The 27,798-nt window shown below is 41.2% G+C and overlaps 1 protein-coding gene across 24 annotated transcripts in view; it reads right to left on the reverse strand.

Moving 5' to 3' along the window:
* The window catches only part of C2CD3 (C2 domain containing 3 centriole elongation regulator), a 175,961-nt gene that overhangs the window by 95,564 nt on the left and 52,599 nt on the right, over window positions 1–27,798 (reverse strand). For 22 of the 24 annotated variants that reach the window (XR_010121340.1, XM_063641296.1, XM_063641304.1 and 19 more), the window contains 7 exons: window positions 25,714–25,861; window positions 19,159–19,313; window positions 12,302–12,511; window positions 11,698–11,810; window positions 7,012–7,130; window positions 4,310–4,432; window positions 1,066–1,560 (listed from right to left, as the gene is read on the reverse strand). Coding sequence is in view for 23 of the 24 variants with exons in the window: in XM_063641296.1 (XP_063497366.1) it covers window positions 1,066–1,560; window positions 4,310–4,432; window positions 7,012–7,130; window positions 11,698–11,810; window positions 12,302–12,511; window positions 19,159–19,313; window positions 25,714–25,861 (1,363 nt within the window). In the remaining variant the exon portion in view is untranslated. The remainder of the gene's footprint in view (window positions 1–1,065; window positions 1,561–4,309; window positions 4,433–7,011; window positions 7,131–11,697; window positions 11,811–12,301; window positions 12,512–19,158; window positions 19,314–25,713; window positions 25,862–27,798) is intronic. The other 2 variants (XM_063641309.1, XM_063641308.1) reach the window with 1 other exon arrangement.

The following is a 27,798-nucleotide window of genomic DNA, read 5'->3' on the forward strand; positions in this document are numbered from 1 at the left end:
ATGGAAGAAGTGGCAGTGCAGTGAAGGTAAAGGGATGTGTTCCAGATAATTAAGTTCATAGTATCTATTAGACTTGGTAAGTAATTACATAAGAAAGAGTCAAGGACAACTAACAGGTTCTACTTAGGTGGCTGAGTAAATTATAATTTGAATTAGGGCAGACAAAAGGAGGAAGAACAGATTTGGAAGAAGTGATAAATTCAGATTTGAACATGTTTGAATTCATTCTTTCATTTACACATCTTTATTGAATACCCAGTACGTGCCAGGCAGTGTGTTAGATGCCAAGTGTAAACTGCTTCTGAGATATCCAGGTGGTAATGACCAGCAGGAAGTTAGACAGAGAAATCTCAAACTAAAAGGAAATGTCTGGCTTATATAGAAATGTAGACGTGGAAGTTATCTTCATAAAAATGAGTGCTGAAGCTGTGTGGATAGATGTGATGACCATGGGGAAAAGTGGGTTGATTTGGAAGAGTGCCAGCAATAGAGTAATGAGTGGAAGCACCAACAGTTAAAGGAAGAAGTACTGGGGTTACCACCCTTTTCCTAGTTTTCCTTCTGGCCCAATGACTGAAAAAGAACAGCTTTGAGTGAGGAGGAAATTAAGACAGTAAAGTTACAAAAACCAAGAAAGAAAACAATTTAAGCACCACATTACACAGAAAAATCAAGTTAAGATGAATACCGAAGTAGGTAGAAGAATGTGAGGAGAAATACACAAAATAAAATAATAAAGAAGGAGAGATTGGAGAAAGATGAGGAGGTTTAACTAATCAAAGTCTTAGAGGAAGCAGAAAGGAATTGAATCCCAAAACTCAGGCAAAAGAAACGTGAGAAACCATGTGAACTCAGACAGAATAGAAATAAAGACAAAACAGTTTTAAAATGTTGACAATGCCTTTCCCTCTTCCCATCCAATAGTGGGACTGAATCTGTACACCAGATAATTACAAAGGTTCCTTCTAGTCTGAACATTCTAGATTTAAGATGAAATTATAATTTGGGAAGCATTTGTCTCTCACCCCTATATTCCTCTAATGGATATGGAATGCACAAAGTTACCTGAGAAAAGTTAAAGACCGGCTGTGTTGTGCCCCATGCGATGACAGATCTGGTGACTTCCTCTGTGCTGAAGAGTTTACAATTTAAATAAACATTGCATGGTGATTGTTTCTCAGATTCTCCACTAATAAAATCTTTCCCATCTGGCACCATCAACAGCACATGCAACAGCAAAGCACTCTCTTTTGTTGACCCATTTGTCTGATTGACTAAATTATGGGAGGCTGGCGTAGCTATGAAGGTTGAAGGATGTGGTGCTACAGGGCTTGGTGACTTTCGGTTGGGGAGCACCAAGTTCTGTGCTTTCTTTGCAGTTTCCTCATGAATTTGATTTAAGTTTTGTGGATTTTTGGTACAGGTCATATCTTGGTTAAGTTCTGGTAGTGCCTTATTTGGACTTGTAGGAGCACAAAGTGGGGTATAATGGGTGTTGCCACTTAACTTAGTATTGATACCAGTGAAATCTTTGTTATCTGTAATAAGCTCCATGGTTACCTATAAAACACAAAAGGAGAAGAGTCAATAAGAATGTCCTTTAGAATTGGAATTAGAATTTTGAGGCTGGAAACATCAGATTATTAGGAAATGAATTAACTCATCCTCAAACACTCTAATTAGTAAGAATATTAACAGAATGCATATACATTAACTTGCTAGACTAAGAAAAACTAGATAGATGATTTATCAATAACAAAAGATGAGCCTGGAAGATCAAGTTATGCCAGAATATAAGAAAGTTCCTAGAAAAGAATGGAGACATGTTTAAAGGACCCAGAATCCAGCTGAAGAGGCTCCCACTGGCTAAATCTAGGACAACTTAAGCATCAGAATGAATAACAGTAATGGATTATAACCTATTGAATAAGAATCCACGAATCCATCCTGATACAAAATAAATATGAGAGAAGAAACAGCTTCTCTGTATAGAATGTCAATTAATAAATGCAAAAGAGACGGTAGAGTTAGAAATCACCATTTGACAATCATCACAGTAATAAGTGTTTCAGGTTAACCCCAGTGGAGGAACATTCTTTAAAATAACTGGCATTACTTAAAAATATCAACATACTGAAAAATAAAGAAAGGCTGCAGAACTGTTCCTGACTAAAGGAGATTAGAAAGATCTGACAAAATGCAATAGATAATCCTGGACTAGAAAAAAAAATTTGCTATAAAGGCGCTGGTATAACTGGTGAATCTCAGTATAGCCTGCAGATATAGTATCAATGCTATTATGCTGACTTTTATAACTCTAGAGTATTATGCACGATGATGTCCTTGTTCTAAGGAAATACATAAAATATAAACTAAAGAATTTAGGGGGAAAGAGGCATGATGTACAACTTACTCTCAAATAGTTCACAAAAAAATGTGTATGTACATGTATGGGGGGACGAGATAAAGGGACAGAAAGAGAGAGAGAGACAGAGAAGAGGCAGACAGACAATTATAAAGAAAATGTGACAAATAGAATTGGGGAGTCTTAGTAAAGGGTATACAAAAAGTCTAAATAATTAAAACGTAAAAAAGAAAAAGGATGTAGGATAAATGATGAATTTGAAGAACAGAAGTGATCACTAACTGTCAGGAGACTCAATTACTAGGGGTAAAAGGTTCTTGCTGTTTCTTTGATCTGAAATCCTAAGTGTTACACAGCAAGGTTCTTTTACTCTGTTGAATATAGACAGCAATCTATCCAGAATAGTATTTCTCTCAAAAGAGCCAGAACAGAAAAAATTTCTAGTTGATCAATCCTATTTATAACCCCTTTCTGATTTTAAACTTTGTAGTCCAGAATGAACCAGGCAGGCAAAAACTATAACTTGGAGAGCAAAAGAGTAGGTGATGTTAATTTTTTGCAATAATAATTGTGTAAGTCTTTAAAGCAAAGTGGTATTTACTAAGACCAAGAAGAGAGAGAAGGCTTTCAAGAAGAAAAGGCAGTATGATAATCAATAACAAAAACACAGAGGCATGAACCAGCATGATACCTTACCGACTGTTTACATAGAGTGACATAGTTATTGGTAGAGAAGCTGTAAGAGAGAAGGTTGAAATGGTAGGCCAGGGTCATATACTAAGCCTTGTACTTTATCCTTCGGGTGATTGGGAGCCATCAGGATGTTTTAGGCATGGCTGTGATGATATATATTTTTTTCTTTTGAGACAGAGTCTTGCTCTGTCGCCCAGGCTGGAGTGCAATGGTGCAATCTCAGCTTATTGCAACCTCTGCCTCCTGGGTTCAAACGATTTTTGTGCCTCAGCCTCCCGAGTAGCTGGGATTACAGGTGTGTGCCACCACTCCTGGCAAATTTTTGTATTTTTAGTAGAGATGTGGTTTAGCCATGTTGCCCAGGCTGGTCTAGAACTCCTGAGCTCCGGCAATCTGCCCGCCTTGGCTTCCCAAAGTGCTGGGATTACAGGCTTGAGCCACTGCACCCGGCTGATTTTTAAAACTCATCAGGACAGAGCTATACTGAAGCCACACACTCAGATTCTGTCATCTAAGAAATCCTAACTCTACGAATACAAGGAAATAACCCTCTCTCCAATGAATTATATACCAGAATTCATTCTATCAGGCACACTTAGTTACTTCTCTCCTTCTTTATTTCAATTACTCTAGTCTAAGCCACCATCAATCATCTCTTTTCTGGACTAATGCCACAGCCTATTTCCCTCTTTCCTCTTGCAGTCTATATTCCACACAGTAATCTTGTAAAATGGAAATCAGATGATGTCAGCCCCATGCTTCAACATCCTTTCCTTGGATCTTAGGCTAAAATCTAAACTCTTCACCTTTATCTACAAAGCTCTGATGATACGGCTTCTACCTGACCGTTCAACCCTACTTTCTACCACTCTCTCTCTTGCTCACTATCCTCTGGCAAATTTCTATCCCTTGATGACTCCAAGCCCAGTCCTGCTTTAGGGCTGTTGCACCTGTTATTCTCTCCGGAATGGTCTCTGTGTTTTTTACTTTCTCCTCTTATTCTTCAAATCTCACCTTCTATGTCACCTCCATAGAAAGATCTTCCCTGATCACCATCTCCTACTTTCTCGCAGGTACTCACTATCACATCATACCATTTATTTCCTTCATAGTACTTCCACTGCTCTATTTCAAGAGATGCTACACAAGATCAAAGACCTTGCTTTTCTTGTTCACTGCTATATCCTCAGTGCCAGCCAATAATGCATACTCAGCAAATACTTCTGACTTCCTGAATGTATATCTACATACCTTGAAGGGGCCAAATGGAGACTGACCATTTTCTTGTTGCACTGGAAGTTGATCACTGAAAGAAAGCAGCTCTGATTGAATGACAGCTCGCAAAGAAAGTGACGCAGATCCAATGACTTCTGGCTGAGAAAGGAGAGAGAACATTTAGGTTAATTAAAGAGAAGCCACAGGGGATCTTAATTAAAGTGACAACATGTGATGGCTTATAAAGGAAACCATGCAGGAAGAAAAAAGCTTAATTATCTAAGACAACTCTGAGATCCCACTTTCTGTCTTATTTTGGTCTCTCTTCTGGCTTTTGCTACTTCTCTCTATAAGATTACAGAGGGTTTTATAAGCCATAAAGTGGTTGGAAGATTATCTTTTTCTATCACTAAGAGTTAATTCTTACTCAAAATGTTCAACTTCACTATTAAAAATAAAAAAATTTAGATGTCACAAATTTTTGCTATTAAAACTAGGGAAATTGTAAAATTTAATATATTTAATGCTATCAGGGCTATGGAGACACAAGAGGTTGTCATATGGGTAAAGCTGGAAATATAAACTGGCAATATGCTTTTGGATGGCAAATTTGGTAACAAATATTAAAAGCTTTAAATATTTATGCTCTTTGACCCAGTAATTCCATTTCTGGGAATTTGTACTAAAGAAATAACAAACAGGCTGGGCGCGGTGGCCCATGCCTGTAATCCCAGCACTTTGGGAGGCCGAGGCAGGCCGATCACCTCAGGTCAGGAGCTCAAGACCAGCCTGGCTAACATGGTGAAACCCCCGTCTCTACTAAAAATACAAAAAAATTAGCTGGGCATGGTGGCGGGTGCCTGTAATCCCAGCTGCTCAGGAGGCTGAGGCAGGAGAATCGCTTGAACCCAGGAGGCTGAGGTTGCAGTGAGCTGAGACCGCACCATTGCACTCCAGCCTGGGCAACAAGAACGAAACTCTGTCACAAACACACACACACACAAAGAAATAAGAAACAATATATAAAAAGCTTACACACAAATATGTATATGTTAAAAGTAGTTAACAATGAGATATACCTAGTTGTCCAATAATCAGGAATTATTAAGCTAATTATATAGCACATCCATATGATGGCATGACATGTAGCCATTAAAATGACATTTACTAAAACTTTCTAATAATATTAACTGTATTTGTTATAATGTTTGATAAAAGGGTATTAATTCATATATATCATAAACCTTCAAATAATTACAAAATTATGTGGAAAACATTAAATAGATATTTTTGAAGAAAAACGAATAAAAACCCTCAAGATGCTAAATGATAAAAAGGAAGAATAAAACCTACAGACAAAATTATACAACATACTGTATTCATTGGAAAAAGACAGTGCAGATAGTCATAAATGTTAACAATAGTTATTTCTTGGACAGAATTACAGGCAATTTTTGCCTTTTAAAAATTATTTTTCAAGTTTTCTACAAAAATACGTAAAACTCTATTTTTCTTTTTTTTATATTTTATTATTATTATACTTTAAGTTTTAGGGTACATGTGCACAACGTATAATTAGAAAAAAAATGTTGGCTGGGCGTGGTGGCTCACGCCTGTAATCCCAGCACTTTGGGAGGCTGAGGTGGGCAGATCACAAGGTCAGATCAAGACCATCCTGGCTAACACGGTGAAACCCCGTCTCTAGTAAAAATACAAAAAAATTAGCCAGGTGTGGTGGCGGGAGCCTGTAATCCCAGCTACTTGGGAGGCTGAGGCAGGAGAATGGCGTGAACCCGGGAGGCGGAGCTTGCAGTGAGCTGAGATTGCGCCACTACACTCCAGCCTGGGCGACAAAGTGAGACTCCGTGTCAAAAAAGAAAAAAAGAAAAGAAAAAAAATGCCACTAATTAGGTATAGGAAAATGATTCAATGTAAATTGAAATGTTAATAGAGTTTATCTTGAGGCTATGAAATAATGTGCCTTTCTCACCGTTCCTATTTTGCTATAATTTTCCAAAAAGGACCTGTATTGTATATGTCTTCTGAAAAAAACAAAAGAAAACAAGATGTTCTTCATGCTATCCATACCAAATAAGAGGTCAAAAGATTATAAAGACTACTCTTTTATTGAAGGAAGTAAAAACTGCTTGTTATAGTTTATTGATTTACATTATGCCAGCTGCAAGCAATTTTATAAACTTGGAATTAGTTGATCAAAACTGCTACTCACAACTATATTATTTTGGGCTTGGATACCTTATGTATTTTGCCTGCAAACAGGAAGTAGCATCTCAAATTAAGGCTAATAGCCTGTACCAATATAGCTACCTTTCTCTAGAAGGAAACAGCACAATAAAGAGGTTAAGAACTTGAGATCTAAAGACAGCAGATTTGGGATGGTGTCCTGGCTCTTATTAGATTGAGTGATCTTAGACATGTTAACTAAATCTCAATTTCTTCATCTGTAAAACAAATATAATAATGTACCTAATTCACAGAGTTGTGGTGATTAAAATTGATAGTGTGCTCGTGTAGAGCCTTTAGTATTATATCTGGCCCATGACAAACAGCAGAGATTAGTAGTAGTAATAATAATAATGATAATAATAATAATAATAAGAATGAATTATTAGTACTGCCTGCACCTGAAGATTCCTAGTTTAGGCAAGAATATAATTTTAGGTATGCTCCAATCCCTAGTGTGAAGGTAAGGCAAAGGCCAAAATCACTCAAAGTACCTTTTTCTGTGGAGTTTTCTTTACATAAATTTGGAAAGTGAGGTTGGAATTCCACCAGTGCTCTATCATTGGGCCACCAAACTGTACTGGAAACACAAATCGCTGCTGGAACTTCACCTCTGTAAGGAGAACCAGACACACAGACATGTCACACCACCCAACTGAAGTCATCATCAATCCATGCCTTGATACCACCTGCCTCCCTTTCAAATTTAACTAAAATCTCCTGCAGAAATCTAGTCAGTGTGCTTTCACAGAAAGTGCTAGGGTTGTAGGATTGAATGAGCAGGGACAAAGAGAAAACCCTGGAGATAGTACACAGAAGACAGGCAGTGCTATGTTGCTCTGCTTTGCTATGAGAAATGAATGTCAATCATATGAGTACTGGATGTGTAAGGAGACATATCTATATACTTCACTGGGTTTTGGGTAATAGGACTGTTTTTAAAAGACTAGTTGGTAGGTAGTATACTAAAAGAAGAGGGCTGGCTGGAGGTGGAACAATGAGGTATAAATAGAAGAGTGGAATAAAAAACTATAATACAAAAATAAGCTTATCTTCTGGACACTCTTACTGTCACAAACAAGGTATCAGGTACTGATGTTAGCTAGTAGTGTCAGGCGAAGTAGTCTTTCTCTTGGGTGGAAAGGAAGGGGTTTCTGCTATAACTATAAGTGTAAGTGGATAAAGTGATGGTGATATTTGAGTTTGTGCTCATGGCTATGGAGTTTTAACTGGTAAATAAAAAGAATTTGAGGCTGGGTGCGGTGGCTCACGCCTGTAATCCCAGCACTTTGGGAGGCCGAGATGGGCAGATCACGAGGTCAGGAGATCAAGACCATCCTGGCTAACACGGTGAAACCCCGTCTCTACTAAAAATTAAAAAAAAAAAAAAAATTAGCTGGGCGCAGTGGCGGGTGCCTGTAGTCCTAGCTACTTGGGAGGCTGAGGCAGGAGAATGGCGTGAACCCAGGAGGCAGAGCTTGCAGTAAGCCTAGATCACACCACTGCACTCTAGCCTGGGCAACAGAGTGAGACTCCGTCTCAAAAATAAATAAATAAATAAATGAAATCAATCAATAAATAAAATAAAATAAAAAGAATTTAAGACCAGAATCAAAGGATATGTGTAAGCTCCAGTTATATTACTTACTAGTACTTACCACCATAGAAACAATTTATCACCTATAAAATGATCTTCCTGTCCATTCACTGCTAAGGCCGTTAAAATGGGTCATGAATCTGAAGAATCTTCACAAGAGGCCCAGTTATGAAGAGAATCTGCTATTTCTAGCATTCATTCAAATGACCCATTTTAACCTACTGATTTCTCTATTCATCTCTGGCCATATTAACTGGAGACTATATACGTTTCATGGCACTGTTGGACAGGATCTGGACCTTGCTATGTGGATCAATGCACAGGAACTATGAACAAAAGGTCTGGGCCCAGGAAGCCCACATCCACTAGATCAGCTTATTTGGTTACCCTACCCGGGAAAGGGAAGTAAGATAACACCTGCACCTCATTGGTGTGATGGGAGGATGAACTGAGGTAATAAAGGAGAAAGCACTTTGGAGACTGTAAAATTCTTTATGTACAAACAATCCTATTTCAATTTCTCCTTACTACTTGGGTATGTTCTTGCACTGTTACTATATTTCTTATATAATTCTGTTTCTTAAGCTCATTATTTTTTTACCACTGAAAGTGAGTTAAGGCAGTAAGTGAAGAAGAAATTCAGGTAAATAACTTGCTAACAGTGTCCCAGAGAAGATTTTTTTCAAGAGTTGAAAGGGATCCAGATTAATACCTAGTCTAATCCATATTACTGTTAAGAGAGGCCCACAGGTAAGAAAGTGATTTTGCCTAAGGCACATGATTAGTGTGTGGTATAATCAGAACTAGAACCCAGTCTTGCAATTCTTGGCTCAATGCTTATTCCACATTTCCTATATAATCCTTCTCAGAAAAACATAGAGAAGATCAATCACTGTGGCCAACAAAAATAATAATGTTTAAGAAGCAATATAGATTAAGGCACATTTTGGAATTGAAATGGTGCTAGATTGAAATTCTAGTTCTACCATAAACCAGCTGTGTGATCTCATACAAGCTACTTAATTAATTTATGTCTCAGTTTCCTCTTTCCTCATCTGTGAGTTTCTTCTTTCCTCTTTACGTCCTGATATGCAAAAATTCCTAAGATATAATGTTGAAGGCAGGGTGCAGAACCATGTACAGGTTGGGCAGCCCTAACCCCAAAACTCAAAATCCAAAATCCAAAACTTTCTGAATGCCAACATGATGCCAGAGTGGAAAATACCATACCCTACCTCATGTGATGGGTCTCAGTCAAAATGCAGTGAAAACTTTATTTCAAGCACAAAATTACTAAAAATATTGTATAAAATTACCTTCAGGCTATGCATATAAGGTCTATATGAAACATAAGTGAATTTCATGTTTAGTTTTGGGTCCTATCCCCAAGATATCTTATTAATGTATATGCAAATATTCCAAAATCTGAAAAAATCCAAAATCCTAAATACTTCTGGTTCTAAGCATTTTGAAGAAAGGACATGTGTATGGTGCACTAATACTTGCAGAAACATGGGGGACGGGAGGCGGGGGAAGGGATAAACCAAGCTTGTCTAACTCACAAGTGGCCCAGGATGGCTTTGAATGCAGCCCAACACAAATTTGTAAACTTTCTTAAAACACTGTAAGATTTTTTTGTGATTTTTTTTTTAAGCTCATCAGCTATCATTGGTGTTAGTGTATTTTATGTATGGCCCAAGACAATTCTTCTTCCAACATGGCCCATGGAAGCCAAAAGATTGGACACCCCGGAATAAACATATTTGCTGATACACACACACACACACATTATCTATCTATCCGTCTATCTATAATGGCTTAAGGAAGGCTATAAAAGCAACAACCTTGATTATCTGCAAGGATGCAACCTTTCAATTTTGAACCATGTGAATGGATTATCTATTTCAAAAAGGAAACAAAACAAAGCTAAGTAAAAATTTAAAAATCCCATGTTACTATGCTGTAAAGGAAAAGTTATTTGACTATGTAGTAGGAGTGTTAGGACCACATCTTTTATTTCTCAAACTACTTCCCAGAGAATAAACTTAACATAGATGAACTAACTATTCATAGATCAAACTGGAGAACCAAGGCAAAGCTATCCTCACAATATATTAGAAAAGTGGCTGTAATTTTGGGTGGCAGGAACATAAATGTCTATTATATTATCCTTTTTCTGTATCTGAAATATTTAAAACAAATTAGAAAAAAAAGACAACACCAAAAGCCTAAGCAACAAAAGAAAAAAAAAAACAGATAAACTAGAGTACATAAAAATTAAAAACTTTTGTGCTGTTAACAATACCATCTAGAGAGTGAAAGGACAACCCACAGAATGGGAGAAAATATTTGCAAATCATAGATCTGATAAGGGGCTTGTATCTAGGATATACAAAGAACTCTTACAACTCAATAAGAAAAAGCCCGATTTGAAAATGAACAAAGGATCTGAATAGACATTTCTCCAAAGAAGATATATAAATGGCCAATAAGCACATGAAAAGATGCTTGACATGATTGGCCATCAGGAAAATGCAAATCAAAATCAATGTGATGTCACTTCACATCCACCAGGATGACCAGAATAAAAAAGAATGGAAAGTAACAAGTGTTGATGAGGGTGTAGACAAATTAGAACCTTTGTATACTGCTAGTGGGAAAATGGTGTAGCCACTGTTGAAAACAGTCTGGCAGTTCTTGAAAAAGTTAAAACATAAAGTTACCATATGACCCAGCAATTCTACCATTAGATATATACCCAAGGGAAATGAAAGCAAATGGTCCATACAAAACCACGTACACAAATGTTCACATAGCAGCATTATGCAAAATTGCCAGAAAGTGGAAATAACATGAATGTCCATCAACTGAGGAAAGGATAAATGAAATGTGGTATATCTATGCAATGGAGTATTACTCAGCCATAGAAAGGAATGAAGTACTGATATACACTACAACATGAAACTTAAAAATATTATAGTAAGTCAAAGACAGTAGTCACAAAAATCACAAGTTGCATGATTCCGTTTATATGAGACATCCAGAATGGACAAATTGATAGGGAAAGAAAGATTAGCAGTTGCTTAGGGCTAGGGGAAGAGGGAAATGTGAAGTGAATGCTAGTAAGTATGGGGTTTCTTTTAGGGGGGATGAAAATGTTCTAAAATCAGATTGTGGTGATGGTTGCACAGCCTTGAAAATATTGGCTAGGCGTGATGGCTTATGCCTGTAATCCCAGCACTTTGGGAGGCTGAAGCAGGTGGATCACTTAAGGTCAGGAGTTCGAGACCACCCTGCCCAACATGGTGAAACACTGTCTCTACTAAAAAATACAAAAATTAGCTGGGTGTGGTGGCATGTGCCTGTAATCCCAGCTACTCAGGAGGCTGAGATGGGAGAATCTCTTGAACCTGGGAGGTGGAGGCTGCAGTGAGCAGAGATTGCGCCACCACACTCCAGCCTGGGCGAAAGAGTGACACTGCATGTCAAAAAAAAAAAAAAAAAGTCAAATGAGTAATTAGGAATTCAAAAATTCTTCCAAAGTCAGAATGTCTAAGGTGCAGAAAACCAGTGTGTCTCTTACTTCCATCTGTAATTTTACTGGAGGCGAGTCGAACAACCTCAGTGATCAAAGCTGTCTTTCCCAATCTGCTTTCCGAAAAGCCCACAGGAAAGTGATATTCTACAAAGAAAGTGCTAAAAAGAAAAACAAAAAAAGTGATTAAAAACTAACCAAACAATAAACCGAATTTCTGTCTAATAAATCCAACATATATTTGAAATCTTATTTTCAGGACCTCTAGTACTCAGAGGCCCTACCTCCTTTTCAAAGCCTTCCACCAGTCCTGTCAGAGAGAATCAAAAGCTCCCTTTCTTGTGTTCCCACAGCACTTTTAATACAAAACATCTATTTTGGGCCCTAAAGCTTTGTGTTATAGATAGCCATTTAAATGTTTCTCTCTCCTGCTAACTGTAAGATATGTAAGAACAGAGTCTGTATCTTAATTTTCTTTAGTCCCATACTTACACAGTTCTTGGGATCTAGCGGGGATTCAATGTATTTCTGTAGATTAAATGATGCATATGAAAACACAACCCAAATCACAGTATTATGCAATTGTTGATTATTATCATCAGACACACTTTCCAAAAATGTCAAATTTAGCTTTCTCATGTTAGAGACATACCGCTTTTTTGCTGTAGTCATCTTATGTGGTGGACCAGCATAGCTTTTTTTGCCAGGGGTCATCTGAGGACTGTCTGGAGGAACTCCCATGGTTTCGATGATGATTCTGACTGAATGTGTTCTACCCAAAAGGGCCAGTCTATTCACACTTAGTGTCATCGTTTGGGCATCTTCTGGAGTTTCTGAGAGCATCTGTTGTTCAACCAAATTTCTGAAAGGAGTTCACACGAGCAATGAGGCATACTGTTACAGGCTTCACATGAAACAATCTAGTTTGCATAGGCAAGATAAGGAAAAAGGGAGGGCAGCAAGTTTTTATTTTTTTATTTTTATTTTTGACACAGGGTATTGCTCTGTCACCCAGACTGGAGTGCAGTGGCACGATCATGGCTCACTGCAGCCTTGACCTCCTGGGCTCAAATGATCCTCCCACCTCAACTTCCCAAGTAGCTGGGACCACAAGCATGGGTCATCACACTCGGCTAATTTTTGTATTTTTTGTAGAAATGAGATATTACTATGTTTCCCAGGCTGGTCTTGAACTCCCAGACTCAAGCAATCCTCCTGCCTCAGCCTCCCAAAGTGCTAGGATTACAGGTGTGAACAACCACGCCCAGCCAAGCATCTTGATTCACAAGTTATCAAGGATTGGAAACAGCTTTAATTACCAGAATTCTGGTCCTATAGTGCAAGAAATCTCAAAAAATGTAAAAAAAATTATAATCTAAAGGTTTGAGTGTGTATATTCAGGGTAATTTGAATCTATGCTCCTAGGTAAAAAAAAAAATTAAAAATACTATATAGATACACACACACACACATATACACATATATATACACACATACATATATATACACACATACATACACACACTTATATACACACACAACATATATACACACACACATACGTTATACAATACATATGAGTACAGAAACTGAAACTCCAAATTTAGGTTTTTCTAGAAGGGATACAGACCTTATTTCAGTTACCCACTATTCTAATGTAACTACTATTGTCACTTTTGTGTATTCCTTCTCATTTGCTTTCCTTATGCATATTTTCTACACAGTTGGGATCACAGTACACATACAACTTAGAATTCCACTTTCTTCCTTAACCATTTAAATTATACGTATCTTGGTAGAATCAATAATATGAAAATGACCATACTGCCAAAAGTAATCTACAAATTCAATGCAATTCCCATCAAAATACCCTCATCATTCTTCACAGAACTAGGAAAAAAAAATGTCAAAATTCATATGGAACCAAAAAAGAGCCCACATAGCCAAAGCAAGACTAAGCAAAATGAACAAATCTGGAGGCATCACATTACCTGACTTCAAACTATACTGTAAGGCCATAGTCACCAAAACAGCACGGTATTGGTATAAAAATAGACACACAGACCAATGGAACAGAATAGAGAATCCAGAAATAAAGCCAAATACTTATAGCCAACTGATCTTCAACAAAGCAAACAAAAACATAAAGTGGTGAAAGGACACCCTATTCAACAAATGGTGCTGAGACAACTGGAAAGCCACATGTAGAAGAATGAAACTGGATATTCATCTCTCACCTTATAAAAATATTGACTCAAGATGGATCAAGGACTTAAATCTAAGACCTCAAATCATAAAAATTCTAGAAGATAACAATGGAAAAACCCTTCTAGACATTGGTTTAGACAAAGACTTCATAACCAAGAACCCAAAAGCAAATGCAACAAAAACAAAGATAAATAGATGGGACTTAAACTAAAAAGCTTCTGCACAGCAAAAGAAACAGTCAGCAGAGTAAACAGACAACCCAGAGAATGGGAGAAAATCTTCGCAATCTATACATCTGACAAAGGACTAATATCCAGAATCTAAAAGGAATGCAAACAAATTAGCAAGAAAAAATCAAATCCCCCTTCCTTCCTTCCTTCCTTCCTCCCTCCCTCCCTCCCTCCCTCCCTCCCTCCCTTCCTTCCTTCCTTCCTTCCTTCTCTTTCCCTCTCTGGCCCAGGCTACAATCTACTCGGCTTGCTGCCGCCCGCGCCGCGGACTGCCTGGGACTGCCGGCGGGCGCGACCACTCCTTGCCTTTTCTCCTTTCGCTGCACGCACGCGTTCGCCATCTTGGCCACGCTGGTCGCCAGCTCCTGACGCCGAGTGCTCTGCCCGCCTCAGCCTCCCGAGGTACTGGGACTACAGACGGAGTCTCGCTCACCCAGTGCTCGGTGTTGCCCGGGCTGGAGTGCGGTGGCGTGGTCTGGCCTCGCGGCAGCCTCTGCCCCCCAGCCGCCTGCCTTGGCCTACCAGGGTGCTGGGATTGCAGCCCCTGCCCGGCCGCCGCCCCATCTGGGAGGTGGGGAGCGCCTCTGCCCGGCCGCCCCGTCTGGGAAGTGAGGAGCGCCTCTGCCCGGCCGCCCCGTCTGGGAAGAAGTGAGGAGCGCCTCTGCCCGGCCGCCCCGCCCGGGAAGAAGTGAGGAGCGCCTCTGCCCGGCCGCCCCGCCCGGGAAGAAGTGAGGAGCGCCTCTGCCCGGGCGCCCCGCCCGGGAAGAAGTGAGGAGCGCCTCTGCCCGGCCGCCCCGTCCGGGAAGAAGTGAGGAGCGCCTCTGCCCGGCCGCCCCGTCCGGGAAGAAGTGAGGAGCGCCTCTGCCCGGCCGCCCCGTCCGGGAAGAAGTGAGGAGCGCCTCTGCCCGGCCGCCCCTTCGGGAAGAAGTGAGGAGCGCCTCTGCCCGGCCGCCCCGTCTGGGAGGTGAGGAGCGCCTCTGCCCGGCTACCCATCGTCTGGGAGGTGAGGAGCGCCTCTGCCCGGCCACCCATCGTCTGGGAGGTGAGGAGCGCCTCTGCCCGGCCACCCACCGTCTGGGAGGTGAGGAGCGCCTCTGCCCGGCCACCCACCGTCTGGGAAGTGAGGAGCGCCTCTGCCCGGCCACCCATCGTCTGGGAAGTGAGGAGCGCCTCTGCCCGGCCGCCCCGTCTGGGAAGTGAGGAGCGCCTCTGCCCGGCCACCCATCGTCTGGGAAGTGAGGAGCGCCTCTGCCCGGCCACCCATCGTCTGGGAAGTGAGGAGCGCCTCTGCCCGGCCACCCCGTCTGGGAAGTGAGGAGCGCCTCTGCCCGGCCACCCATCTTCTGGGAAGTGAGGAGCGCCTCTGCCCCGCCTCCCCGTCCGGGAGGTGAGGAGTGCCTCTGCCCGGCCGCCCCGTCCGGGAAGAAGTGAGGAGCGCCTCTGCCCGGCCGCCCCGTCCGGGAAGAAGTGAGGAGCGCCTCTGCCCGGCCGCCCCGTCCGGGAAGAAATGAGGAGCGCCTCTGCCCGGCCGCCTCGTCCGGGAAGAAGTGAGGAGCGCCTCTGCCCGGCCGCCCCGTCCGGGAAGAAGTGAGTAGCGCTTCTGCCCGGCCGCCCCGTCTGGGAAGTGAGGAGCGCCTCTGCCCGGCCGCCCCGTCCGGGAAGAAATGAGGAGCGCCTCTGCCCGGGCGCCCCCTCCGGGAAGAAGTGAGGAGCGCCTCTACCCGGCCGCCCCATCCGGGAAGAAGTGAGGAGCGCCTCTGCCCGGCCACCCATCGTCTGGGAAGTGAGGAGCGCCTCTGCCCGGCCACCCACCGTCTGGGAAGTGAGGAGCGCCTCTGCCCGGCCGCCCCGTCTGGGAAGTAAGGAGCGGCTCTGCCCGGCCGCCCCGTCCGGGAAGTGAGGAGTGCCTCTGCCCGGCCGCCCCGTCTGGGAAGTGAGCAGCGCCTCTGCCCCCGTCCGGGAAGAAGTGAGGAGCGCCTCTGCCCGGGCGCCCCGTCCGGGAAGAAGTGAGGAGCGCCTCTGCCCGGCCGCCCCGTCCGGGAAGAAGTGAGGAGCGCCTCTGCCCGGCCGCCCCGTCCGGGAAGAAGTGAGGAGCGCCTCTGCCCGGCCGCCCCGTCCGGGAAGAAGTGAGGAGCGCCTCTGCCCGGCCGCCCCGTCGGGAAGAAGTGAGGAGCGCCTATGCCCGGCCGCCCCGTCCGGGAAGAAGTGAGGAGCGCCTCTGCCCGGCCGCCCCGTCTGGGAGGTGAGGAGCGCCTCTGCCCGGCTACCCATCGTCTGGGAGGTGAGGAGCGCCTCTGCCCGGCCGCCCATCGTCTGGGAGGTGAGGAGCGCCTCTGCCCGGCCACCCATCGTCTGGGAGCTGAGGAGCGCCTCTGCCCGGCCACCCACTGTCTGGAAAGTGAGGAGCGCCTCTGCCCGGCTGCCCCATCTGGGAAGTGAGGAGCGCCTCTGCCCGGCCACCCATCGTCTGGGAAGTGAGGAGTGCCTCTGCCCGGCCGCCCCGTCCGGGAAGAAGTGAGGCGCGCCTCTGCCCGGCCACCCATCGTCTGGGAAGTGAGGAGCGCCTCTGCCCGGCCACCTATCGTCTGGGAAGAAGTGAGGAGCGTCTCTGCCTTCCCGCCCCGTCTGGGAAGTGAGGAGCTCCTCTGCCTGGCCGCCCCGTGTCTGGGTAGAAGTGAGGAGCTCCTCTGCCTGGCCGCTCCGTCTGGGAGGTCTGCCACGGAGGCCAGAAGCAATGTGGGGGCTGGACGTGGTGGCTCACGCCTGTGGTCCCGGCACTCTGGGGGGCGAGGCGGGTTGATCACTTCGGGCTAGGAGTTCGAGACCAGGCTGGCCAACTTGGCGAAACATGAAGAATACAACAGACAGACCAACCAACCAACTCAGTGACAACAAAACAGGTCTACCCTGGAGTCATACTCTAATTTTTTCTATTTTCCTCCCTTTCTGATCCGTTATCCCACTTTCTTTTTCTTCCTCTTCCTTCTCCCTCTTCTTTGTCAAATAGAGGATTGAGTTATTATCACTGATCCATATAAAGTCCCTCTCTCATTTATTTTAACTCCCACCCCCCATTTCTATTCCCCAACTTCCCATGTGCAACCTTCCTAATATGTTTGATACGCATCTTTTTGTTTGTATGTATTTTTGGAAAATGTTTATTGTTTTTGTATGCAAAAAAAATTAATAAAAAAAAAAAGATATAACAATTGTAAATGCATATGTACCTAATAACAGAGCCTCAAAATACATGAAGCAAAACCTGACAGAATTGAGGAAGAAATAGACAATTCAGTAATAGTTGGAGAGAGCTTGTAGATAGTTGAACAGGTGGAGATTCCCAGAGGATGGCATGCTCAGGGAGGGCATGGAAGCCCCACACCCCATGCCTATATCTCACTCTATGTATCTCTTCATCTGTATCCTTTACAATATCCTTTATAATAAACATAAGTAAATATTTCAAAAAAAAAAAAAAAAAAAAAAAAAAAAAAGAAAAAATCAAATCCCATCAAAAAGCAGTCTAAGGACATGAATAAACAATTCTCAAAAGAAGATATACAAATGGCCAACAAATGTATGAAAATATGCTCAACATCACTAATGATGAGGGAAATGCAAATCAAAACCACAATGCGATACCACTTTACTCCTGCAAGAATGGCCATAATAAAAAATAATAAAAAAAAAAAGAATGTTGGTGGGGATTGGGGTGAAAAGGGAACACTATTACACTGCTGGTGGGAATGTAAACTAGTACAATTACTATGGAAAACAGTGTCGACATTCCTTAAAGAACTAAAAGTAGAACTACCATTTGATCCAGCAATCCTACTTCTAGGTATCTACCCAGAGGAAAAGAAGTCATTATATGAAAAAGATACTTGTACATGCATGTTTATAGCAGCACAATTTGCAATTGCAAAAATATGGAACTAGCCTAAATGCCCACCAATCAATGAGTGGATAAAGAAATTGTGGTATATATATATGTGTGTATATATACACACACACACACATATATATATACACACATATATACGTATATATGTGTGTGTGTATATATTTCGTATATATATATATGAATATATATATATGAGTGAGCTGTGATTGTGCCACTGCACTCCAGCCTGGGCAACACAGTGAGACCCTGTCTCAAAAAAAAAAAGAAGTAGTCTATCCAAATAATTAGTGACATCGTCCAGGTCATTTGGCCTCAAATATATATATATATATGTAATACTACTCAACCATAAAAAGGAAATGAAATAATGGCATTTGCAGCAACCTAGATGGAATTGGAGACCATTTTTCTAAGTGAAGTAACTCAGGAACAGAAAACCAAACATCATATGTTCTCACTCATAAGGGGAAGCTAAGCTATGAGGATACAAAGGCATAAGAATGATACAATGGACTTTGGAAACTGAGGGCAAGAGTGGGAAGAAGGTGAGGGATAAAAGACTACAAATTGGAGGCCGGGTGCGGTGGCTCACACCTGTAATCCCAGCACTTTAGGAGGCCAAGGTGGGTGGATCACCTGAGGTTGGGAGTTCAAGACCAACCTGACCAACATGGAGAAACCCCGTCTCTACTAAAAATACAAAATTAGCCGGGCATGGTGGCACATGCCTGTAATCCCAGCTACTCGGGAGGCTGAGGCAGAAGAATTGCTTCAATCTGGGAGGTGGAGATTGCAGTGATCTGAGATCATGCCATTGCACTCCAGCCTGGGAAACAAGAGCGAAATTCTGTCTCAAAAAAAAAAAAAAAAGACTACAAATTGGGTACAGCATCATATTGCTTGGGTGATGGGAGCACCAAAATCTCAGAAATCACCACTAAAGAACTTATTCAGGTAATCAGACACCACCTGTTCCCCAAAACCTATGGAAAAAAAATTTTGCCATCTTTTCAGATTATTACATTTTTAAGAATTACAATGTATACTGAGTTATTGTAATTAATCACTCTGATGGTGCTGGGCAAATGGGTCATTTCACCTTGGGAGATCTTGTGAAAATAACATTCCTTTCTGTTTACCTTTAAATAAACAGTTAGAGCAGCTCACCTATTTCTCTTGTCTGCTGACCTCTTCTTCAGCTTATGATCACTTGACTCCAGAACCTTAGATGATCTGGCAAGAGCTGTTGACTGGCTTATTTTTTTAGAAGGGACAATATCATCCTCTTCACTGAGTAAATCACTGATGCTGGTACCAGATTTCTATGGAGAGGAAGAAACAGAGACACTAAATGATTGCTGCTTTGGGAATTGTAGCTACGAAACATTTCTCTAAAGAAAGCAAGTTCTTCTCTGTACATACATCATTCTCTTAAAGAAAAACTGACACCAGGGAGATAATCCCATATTTCTCCTGGTTATACAAAAATAATCTGAAGTTCACAAAAGTAACCTACAAGTTCAGTTCAAAGCAAATAAAGGAAGGTCGATTCTTCTTTCAAATTCTCAATAATAATAATAACCATTATTTATTGACTATAGACTATATGTCTGGTATTATGCTTAATGCTACATGTATATTTCTAATATTCACCACATTCTGACAAGGTTCCTTTATCTCAGTTTTTACAAGTGAGAAAATCAGAGCTGAAAAAAGTAAGGCAGCTTGTTTATGATCCATAGCTGTAAAACCAGATTTTGATCTTCATGGGCTTCAAAGCCTGTATTTCTACCATAGTTTGAGGCCAAATGACTTGGACAATGTCACCTAATTATTTGGATAGGCTACTTTTTTTTTTTTTTTGAGACAGGGTCTCACTGTGTTGCCCAGACTGGAGTGCAGTGGTGCAATCACAGCTCACTGCAACCCTGACCTCCCTGGGGCTCATGTGATCCTCTTACCTCAGCCTCCCAAGTAGCTGGGACTACAGACATGTGCCATCACACCTGGCTAATTTTTGTATTTTTTGTAGAGAGGAAGTTTGGCCATGTTGCTCAGGCAGGTCTTAAACTCCTGGGCTCAAGTGATCTGCCCATCTCAGCCTCCCAAAGTGCTGGAATTACAGGCGTGAGCCACCGTACCCAGTCAAGACTACTTTTTGTCACCATTCTATACTACAAAGAATTCATTCTGCTTTTAATCTTGCTAAAATGAACTGTTTATTATAGTCACAAATTTTCTTAATGAGAGAACCAATGGCTAAGCCCCTTGCAATTAATTTTTATTTTGAGAAAATGCAGCTACTGCAATGGACTGATCAGCCCTTTACATCACAAAATGTAAAATAAAGAGAGAAGATGGCATTATAGTTATTGGGTTCCATTTTTTAAAAAAGACATAAAGCTTGCTAATATAAATTCAGGATACAAACCCAAAGTTATTTTAAGTCTATCATTTAAAACTACCTTTTTTTCAGCGTGTCAGGGGGTATAATGTGTTGATCTGTGATGGGGGACAAATTAATTTAAATAAGCATGATAAGAATGTCTTCTTGGAAGCAATACAACCTTTTTTTTTTTTTTTTTGAGATGGAATCTCGGTCTGTTGCCCAGGCTGGAGTGCAGTGGCGTGATCTCCACTCACTGCAACCTCCGCCTCCCAGGTTCCAGTGATTCTCATGCCTCAGTCTCCCAAGTAGCTGGGACTAAAGGAATGCACCACCACACCTGGCTAATTTTTGTATTTTTAGTAGAGACAGGGTTTCACCATGTTGTCCAGGCTGGTCTCGAACTCCTGACCTTAAGTGATCTGCCTGCCTTGGCCTCCCAAAGTGCTGGGATTATAGGTGTGAGCCACCACACCACCACAATACAACTTTTAAAAGGCAAAATTACAAAGATTTTTGCCTTTAAGTTATCCTTTGAGTGGCAGCTTTTAAAAATGGTTATTGACTAGTGCAACTGAAAAATAAATTTTAAATTTTATATAACGTCAACTAATTTAAGCAGCAGCATGTGGCTAGCAGCTACATTGAACAGCATGATTGTAAGATTACTTCTCTCTTTTTTTTTTTTAATTATACTTTAAGTTCTAGGGTACATGTGCACAACGTGCAGGTTTGTTACATAAGTATACATGTGCCACGTTGGTTTGCTGCACCCATCAACTCATCATTTACATTAGGTATTCCTCCTAATGCTATCCCTCCCCCAGCCCCCAACCACCCTACAGGCCCCGGTGTGTGATGTTCCCTGCCCTGTGTCTAAGTGATCTTATTGTTCAATTCCCACCTATGAGTGAGAACAGGCCATGTTTGCTTTTCTGTCCTTGTGATAGGTTGCTCAGAATGATGGTTTCCAGCTTCATCCATGTCCCTTGCAAAGGACATGACCTCATGCTTTTTTATGGCTGCATAGTATTCCACGGTGTATATGTGCCACATTTTCTTAATCCAGTCTATCATTGATGGACATTTGGGTTGGTTCCAAGGCTTTGCTATTGTGAATAGTGCCGCAATAAACATACGTGTGCATGTGTCTTTATAGTAGCATGATTTATAATCCTTTGGGTATACACCCAGTAATGGGATTGCTGGGTCAAATGGTAATTCTAATTCTAGATCCTTGAGGAATTGCCACATTGCCTTCCACATGGTTGAACTACTTTACACTCCCACTAACAGTGTAAAAGTGTTCCTATTTCTCCACATCCTCTCCAGCATCTATTTTTTCCTGACTTTTTAATGATTGCATTGTAACTGGCGTGAGATGGTATCTCACTGTGGTTTTGATTTGCATTTCTCTGATGACCAGTGATAATGAGCATTTTTTCATGTGTCTGTTGGCTGCACAGATGTCTTCTTTTGAGAAGTGTCTGTTCATATCCTTTGCCCACTTTTTGATGGAGTTGTTTTTTTCTTGTAAATTTGTTTGAGTTCTTTGTAGATTCTGGATATTAGCCCTTTGTCAGATGAGTAGATTGCAAAAATTTTCTCCCATTCTGTAGGTTGCCCATTCACTTTGATGGTAGTTTCTTTTGCTGTGCAGAAGCTCTTTAGTTTAATTAGATCCCATTTGTCTATTTTGGCTTTTGTTGCCATTGCTTTTGGTGTTTTAGTCATGAAGTCCTTGTCCATGTGACTACTGGCTATTGAATTGGACAATGTGGGTACAGGACATTTCTGTCATCACAGGAAGTTCTATTAGACAACACTGTCTTACAAGGCTCCATTTCAAAGGATCCTTATCAATATGCAAGTTATTTCTAAAAAAAGACTTGTTTTGACAGATGCTGGAGAGGATGTGGAAAAATAGGAGCACTTTTACACTGTTAGTGGGAGTGTAAATTAGTTCAATCATTGTGGAAGACAGTGTGGCGATTCCTCAAAGATCTATAACTAGAATTACCATTTGACCCCGCAATCCCATTACTGGGCATATACCCAAAGGATTATAAATCATGCTGCTATAAAGACACATGCACACGTATGCTTATTGCGGCACTATTCACAATAGCAAAGCCTTGGAACCAACCCAAATGTCCATCAATGATAGACTGGATTAAGAAAATGTGGCACATATACACCATAGAATACTATGCAGCCATAAAAAAGGATGAGGTCATGTCCTTTGCAGGGACATGGATGAAGCTGGAAACCATCATTCTGAGCAACCTATCACAAGGACAGAAAACCAAACATGGCCTGTTCTCACTCACAGGTGGGAACTGAACAATGAGATCACTTAGACACAGGGTGGGGAACATCACATACCAGAGCCTGTAGGGTTGTTCGGGGCTGGGGGAGGGATAGCATTAGGAGAAATACCTAATGTAAATGATGAGTTGATGGGTGCAGCAAACCAACATGGCACATGTATACCTATGTAACAAACCTGCACATTGTGCACATGTACCCTAGAACTTAAAGTATAATAATAATAATAATAATAATAATAATAATAATAAAAGCTTATTGACAAGGTAATCAAAATCTAGATGGGTCCAAGGGCTGAAAGGAATTAAGGTTAACATAAACTACGTTGTTCAACAGCTAAGAATTTCAGGTACCAAAATACAAGTTAATCATGCTGTGAATGCTATTCAATATTAAGAATGTCAAACACTGACTTTGGGGAAGGACATGAACATTGTAACTCCTTGGCTTTCCCACTGTCTCATGGTCAGTTGCTTCACTCCTTCTTTCAGGCAACAAACACTTCCTAAAATTATTTTGTTCAAATAGCATGGGGGATTATCTAGTATCATTCACGCATTCATTTATTCACTAGTATTCACTGAGTGAGCACTCAGTATCTGTCAGGCCTTTGCTGTACTGGTAATAAAAAGAATGAAGACACATTCCTGTGTACAAGGGACTATATCATACAATGTGGTAAGACCTATAATAGAAATGTGTGTAAGATATGCAGGCATTCAGGCAACAAATTCTGCTTGGAGAAGTCTGGGATGATTTCTTCACAGAGGTGATGAGTTGATCTTCAAGAATGAAGTTTATCAGATGGATAAGAGCATTTCAACATTCAAAGTAGAAGGATTAGTACCAGCAAAAAATAGGGAGATACAAGAGCTAAGGCCAGGTGCAGTGGCTCATGCCTGTAATCCCAACCCTTTGGGAGGCCAAGGCAGGAGAATTGCTTGAGCCAGGAGTTTTGAGACCAACTTGGACAACCTTGGACAACATAGTGAGACCCTGTCTCTACAGAAAAAAAAAAAAAAAAAAAAAAAAAAGAGCTAAAATGTTTCAGGAGTGGCAAGTGGCGTGAGACTCCAGTATGGCTGGAGACTACGGTGGGTAAAGGGTATAAGTGGGAGATGAAGTTAGAGAGGTCAGTCAGGGTCAGATTCTAACACCATGCTCAAGGCTGATGACACACTGTGGTCTAGTAGAAAAACATACAGGCTTTTTGTCAGATAGACTAGGGTGAGAATTCCAGTTCTGCCACTTAATTATTTGCACTTAACCTCTTTAAGCTTTTGTTTCATGCTATGTAAAAGAGAGGTAATACTATCTCATGCGCCTAGTAAAAGAATTAAATAAAACAGAGCTGGACATGGTGGCTCACACCTGTAATCCCAGCACTTTGGGAAGCTGAGGTGCGCGGATCACTTGAGGTCAGGAGTTCGAGACCAGCCTGGCCAACATGGTGAAAGCCTGTCTCTAATAAAAATACAAAAATTAGCCAGGTGCAGTGGCATGTGCCTGGGATTACAATCCCAGCTACTTGGGAGGCTGAGGCAGGAGAATGGCTTGAATCCGGGAGGTGGAGGTTGTGGTGAGCCAAGATCATGCCTCTGCACTCCACCCTGGGTGACAGAATGAGAGACTCCATCTCAAAAAAAAAAGAATTAAACAAAATAATGAATTAAAATCAGTATTTAGTGTTCTATTAGTTTCAGCCATAAAAACACAAAACAAACAACCCCCCCCCAAGTATTTAATAAATGACAGATAAGACGTGAAGTCCCTAGCACACAGAAAATGGGTAACAAATGTGTAATAAATATTTCCTCTTTATCCTATAGGGAACACAGTATCAGTGATGACTGTGAAGGTGGGAAGTCATGAAATCCTAACAGTTCCTAATGTCTTTCCCACCCACCTCCTCCTGTCCAATCCCACTGCAGGTACTCTCATTCAGGCATTCTCTCTCATGCCTCCTGTAGCCCAGCGGCTTCCTATCTGCTTCTCGTTATTCCCTCTTCAGTCTGCCCCACTGTAGGGTTGCCAGACACAGATTCCTAAAACACTCTTGTGATATGTGATTTTCTCTTCACCTGACATGAAAAGCCTTTCACAGATTGGCTGCAATGTGCCAGCCTGCCTTATCAACTCCTTTTCCACACAAATTCTCATCTAGTCAATTGGGTCCCTTGTAGCGCAAAAATGTGCTTTTCTGCACAGGTCATTCTTTCTACACCCATTTTGTATCTTTTCTCTGCTTCTCAAAACACTATCTTTCAATCTCAGTTAAAACCCTTTATTCTTCATTATGCTTTTTCCCCACAATCTCATGTAAAAGTTTTCTCTGCGTCTTCCAAACTGTGGTAGCCCTCACTGGCTTACTACTGGGCTGGTATAAACTACCTTGTATTTCAGTATCTTTTTTTGACCTGGAGAAAAGGAAAATCAGGAGTATGAACCTTCACACATATAAATAATTACTTGTGGAACAGGGATTGGACTTAGTATGTATAGACTCTAGAATATGCTAAGCCAATGAAAAGAGCATAAGGCTTGATAGAAAAAAGAACTTTGAAAAAACCAGAGCTGCCAGAAAAGAGAATCCCTGTCTTACAGGCCAGAAGACTTTTGTCTCCTGTAAGTAAGAAGTATTTTTGGAATATTTTTAACAGATACCAGTTAAAGATGGTTCTGAGGGTGTAACTACATTAGCTCTTCCTTATAAATGCTCTAAGGAAACCATATATTAATTAAACCATAGGCTTTGGACTCAGGCAAACTTGAATTTGAATTCTGGCTCTAATACTTATTTGCTACATGTTGTTGCACAAAATATTCAAATCCTACTAGGCCTGTCTCAACATCTATAAAATGAAGACAATATTTTCCTCTTGAGGTTGTCATTACAATTAAGTAAGGTAAGTTATGTAAAATGCATAGCTGTCTGGTATGCCTGCAGCTACTAATATTATTAATACACTTGTTCTCTAATTCTCAGTGCTTCAGGTTCAGTGACTTACAGGTGCTGTATAAAATAAGTTCTCCAGGAGACTCTGGTCATACTGAGGGTCATTCAGCTCACTGCTGCAATACACATCACTCCCAGGAGATGGGGAATCTGGAGGAGAGCCTAGCCCATCCCACAAATTGCCTTGGGATAATTCAGCACTGCAGAGATAGGAAAACAAAGCAGAAGAATTTTAATAGAAGCTTCAGCTGAACTATTCTCTCTTTAGTGAAACTTTCTGAGGTTCTAAATGTGGAAGGAGATATGTTAAACAGAAGACTCACATTAAACAAAAGACTACTGAATAAATATTTCCCAATTATACTACCCCTCTTCTGGGATGCTAACAACCAGTATTCAAAAACACACTACTGACACTGATTGTGATCTCATTCATGTATTCAACAAACATTTATTGGTCACCTATTATGTGCTAGGTGCTGGAAGATACAGAGGTGGCTAAGCTAACACAATCTGTACTCTTGTATTATTTATAGTCTGATAGGGAGAAAAAAGGTATAATTCAATGAGTTAAATATTATATATTGATTTTGCGAAAAATTCACAGATACACCCACTTCCAATAAACAAAAATACGTGCATTTAGGACTAATTATGGTGATATTAGTTCTATATAGAACATAAAAAATGAATAAAACACAGTTTACAAACTAATAGGAATATAAGCATACAAGTAACTATAAACTCAGAATTTTGAAGGAACAAATTCTCCTTTTTTTTTTTTTTTTGAAATCCCACACTGGTGGTTTTTTTTTTTTTTTTTTTTTGAGGTGGAGTTTTGCTCTTGTTGCCCAGGCTGGAGTGCAATGGCATGATCTAGGCTCACTGCAACCTCTGCCTCCTGGGTTCAAGTGATTCTCCTGCCTTAGCCTCCCTAGTAGCTGGGATTGTAGGCGCCCGCCACCATGCCCGGCTAATTTTTGTATTTTTAGAGATGAGGTTTCACCATGTTGGCCAGGCTAGTCTCTAACTCCTTAGGTGATCCACTCACCTTGGCCTCCCAAAGTGCTGGGATTACTGGTCCCTTTTTTGATAACAATTTTTACTTTCTAACTTTCTTTCAGGTCCTTGTATAAATTCCACATTTTCCCTCAAAGTTTAGGCTCCTTGAGGGCAAAGTATGCATATATTTCTGTTTCTCCTATAGTAATTAACATTTAATAAGCACCTGTTAGTGAATTTAATGATTTCTTAATGAACATGATGCCAGGTACTGTGATGCACATTTTATTTATTATTTCTTTCCACGTTGCTTCCTTTCAAGCTAGGTGCTACACTTTTTTCCTTAATTTCTCAAGAAAATAGTATATAATCACTACCTTCAAATTAGACAGTGTTCTCATATTATTTTCAACAAGCAGATAGTTAACATTCCCTTCCTCACCTTTCCTTAGGCTACAGCAGGGTTTCTCAATCTCAGCTCTGCTGACATGTTGGGTCAGACAATTCTTTATCTTTGGGACTGTCCTATGCATTTCAGATCCCTGGCCTCCACTTACCAGATGCCAGTAGCACGTTCCCAGTTGTGACAACTGAGAAATGTCTGCAGACACTGTAAATGTCTCATGGGGTTGGGGTGGGGAAGAATCACACCCTCCTTGAAAACCATCAATCTATAGTAACTCTCAAAGGTCAGAACAGCTTCCTAACTGCCATAATCCAACTAACAACTTCCCAGCCGACATGGCCTCTCTGCAGCTTCTGCAGCCCAGGAGTTTGAGACCTGCTTCTTTTTGAAACTCTACTTTTTGTTCTTTTATATACTCTCCCCTTTGTATACCCTTAAAGTTATGAAAATTTTTCCAGTTGCTTGTTATTCCCCACTTTGTATACCCTTAAAGTTATGAAGACTTTTCCAGTTTTTACTCTTTTTTGAAATTAATATTTCTTTGAATTTATTCACCTGTCTATGACATATTAAAAGGGCTAAAATTTGCCTGAGTTCCTTGGCCATAAAATAAGCCTATTCTCAGCACTATCCTCTTCTTTTTCTTCTTAGACATAATTTTAAATAAAAGAATACACATGCCTATTTTGAAAGTCAAATAGGACTACAAGGCTTATAATAAGAAACAGT

Source organism: Symphalangus syndactylus, chromosome 6 (assembly GCF_028878055.3).
Source record: "Symphalangus syndactylus isolate Jambi chromosome 6, NHGRI_mSymSyn1-v2.1_pri, whole genome shotgun sequence".
Taxonomy (NCBI): Eukaryota; Metazoa; Chordata; class Mammalia; order Primates; family Hylobatidae; genus Symphalangus; species Symphalangus syndactylus.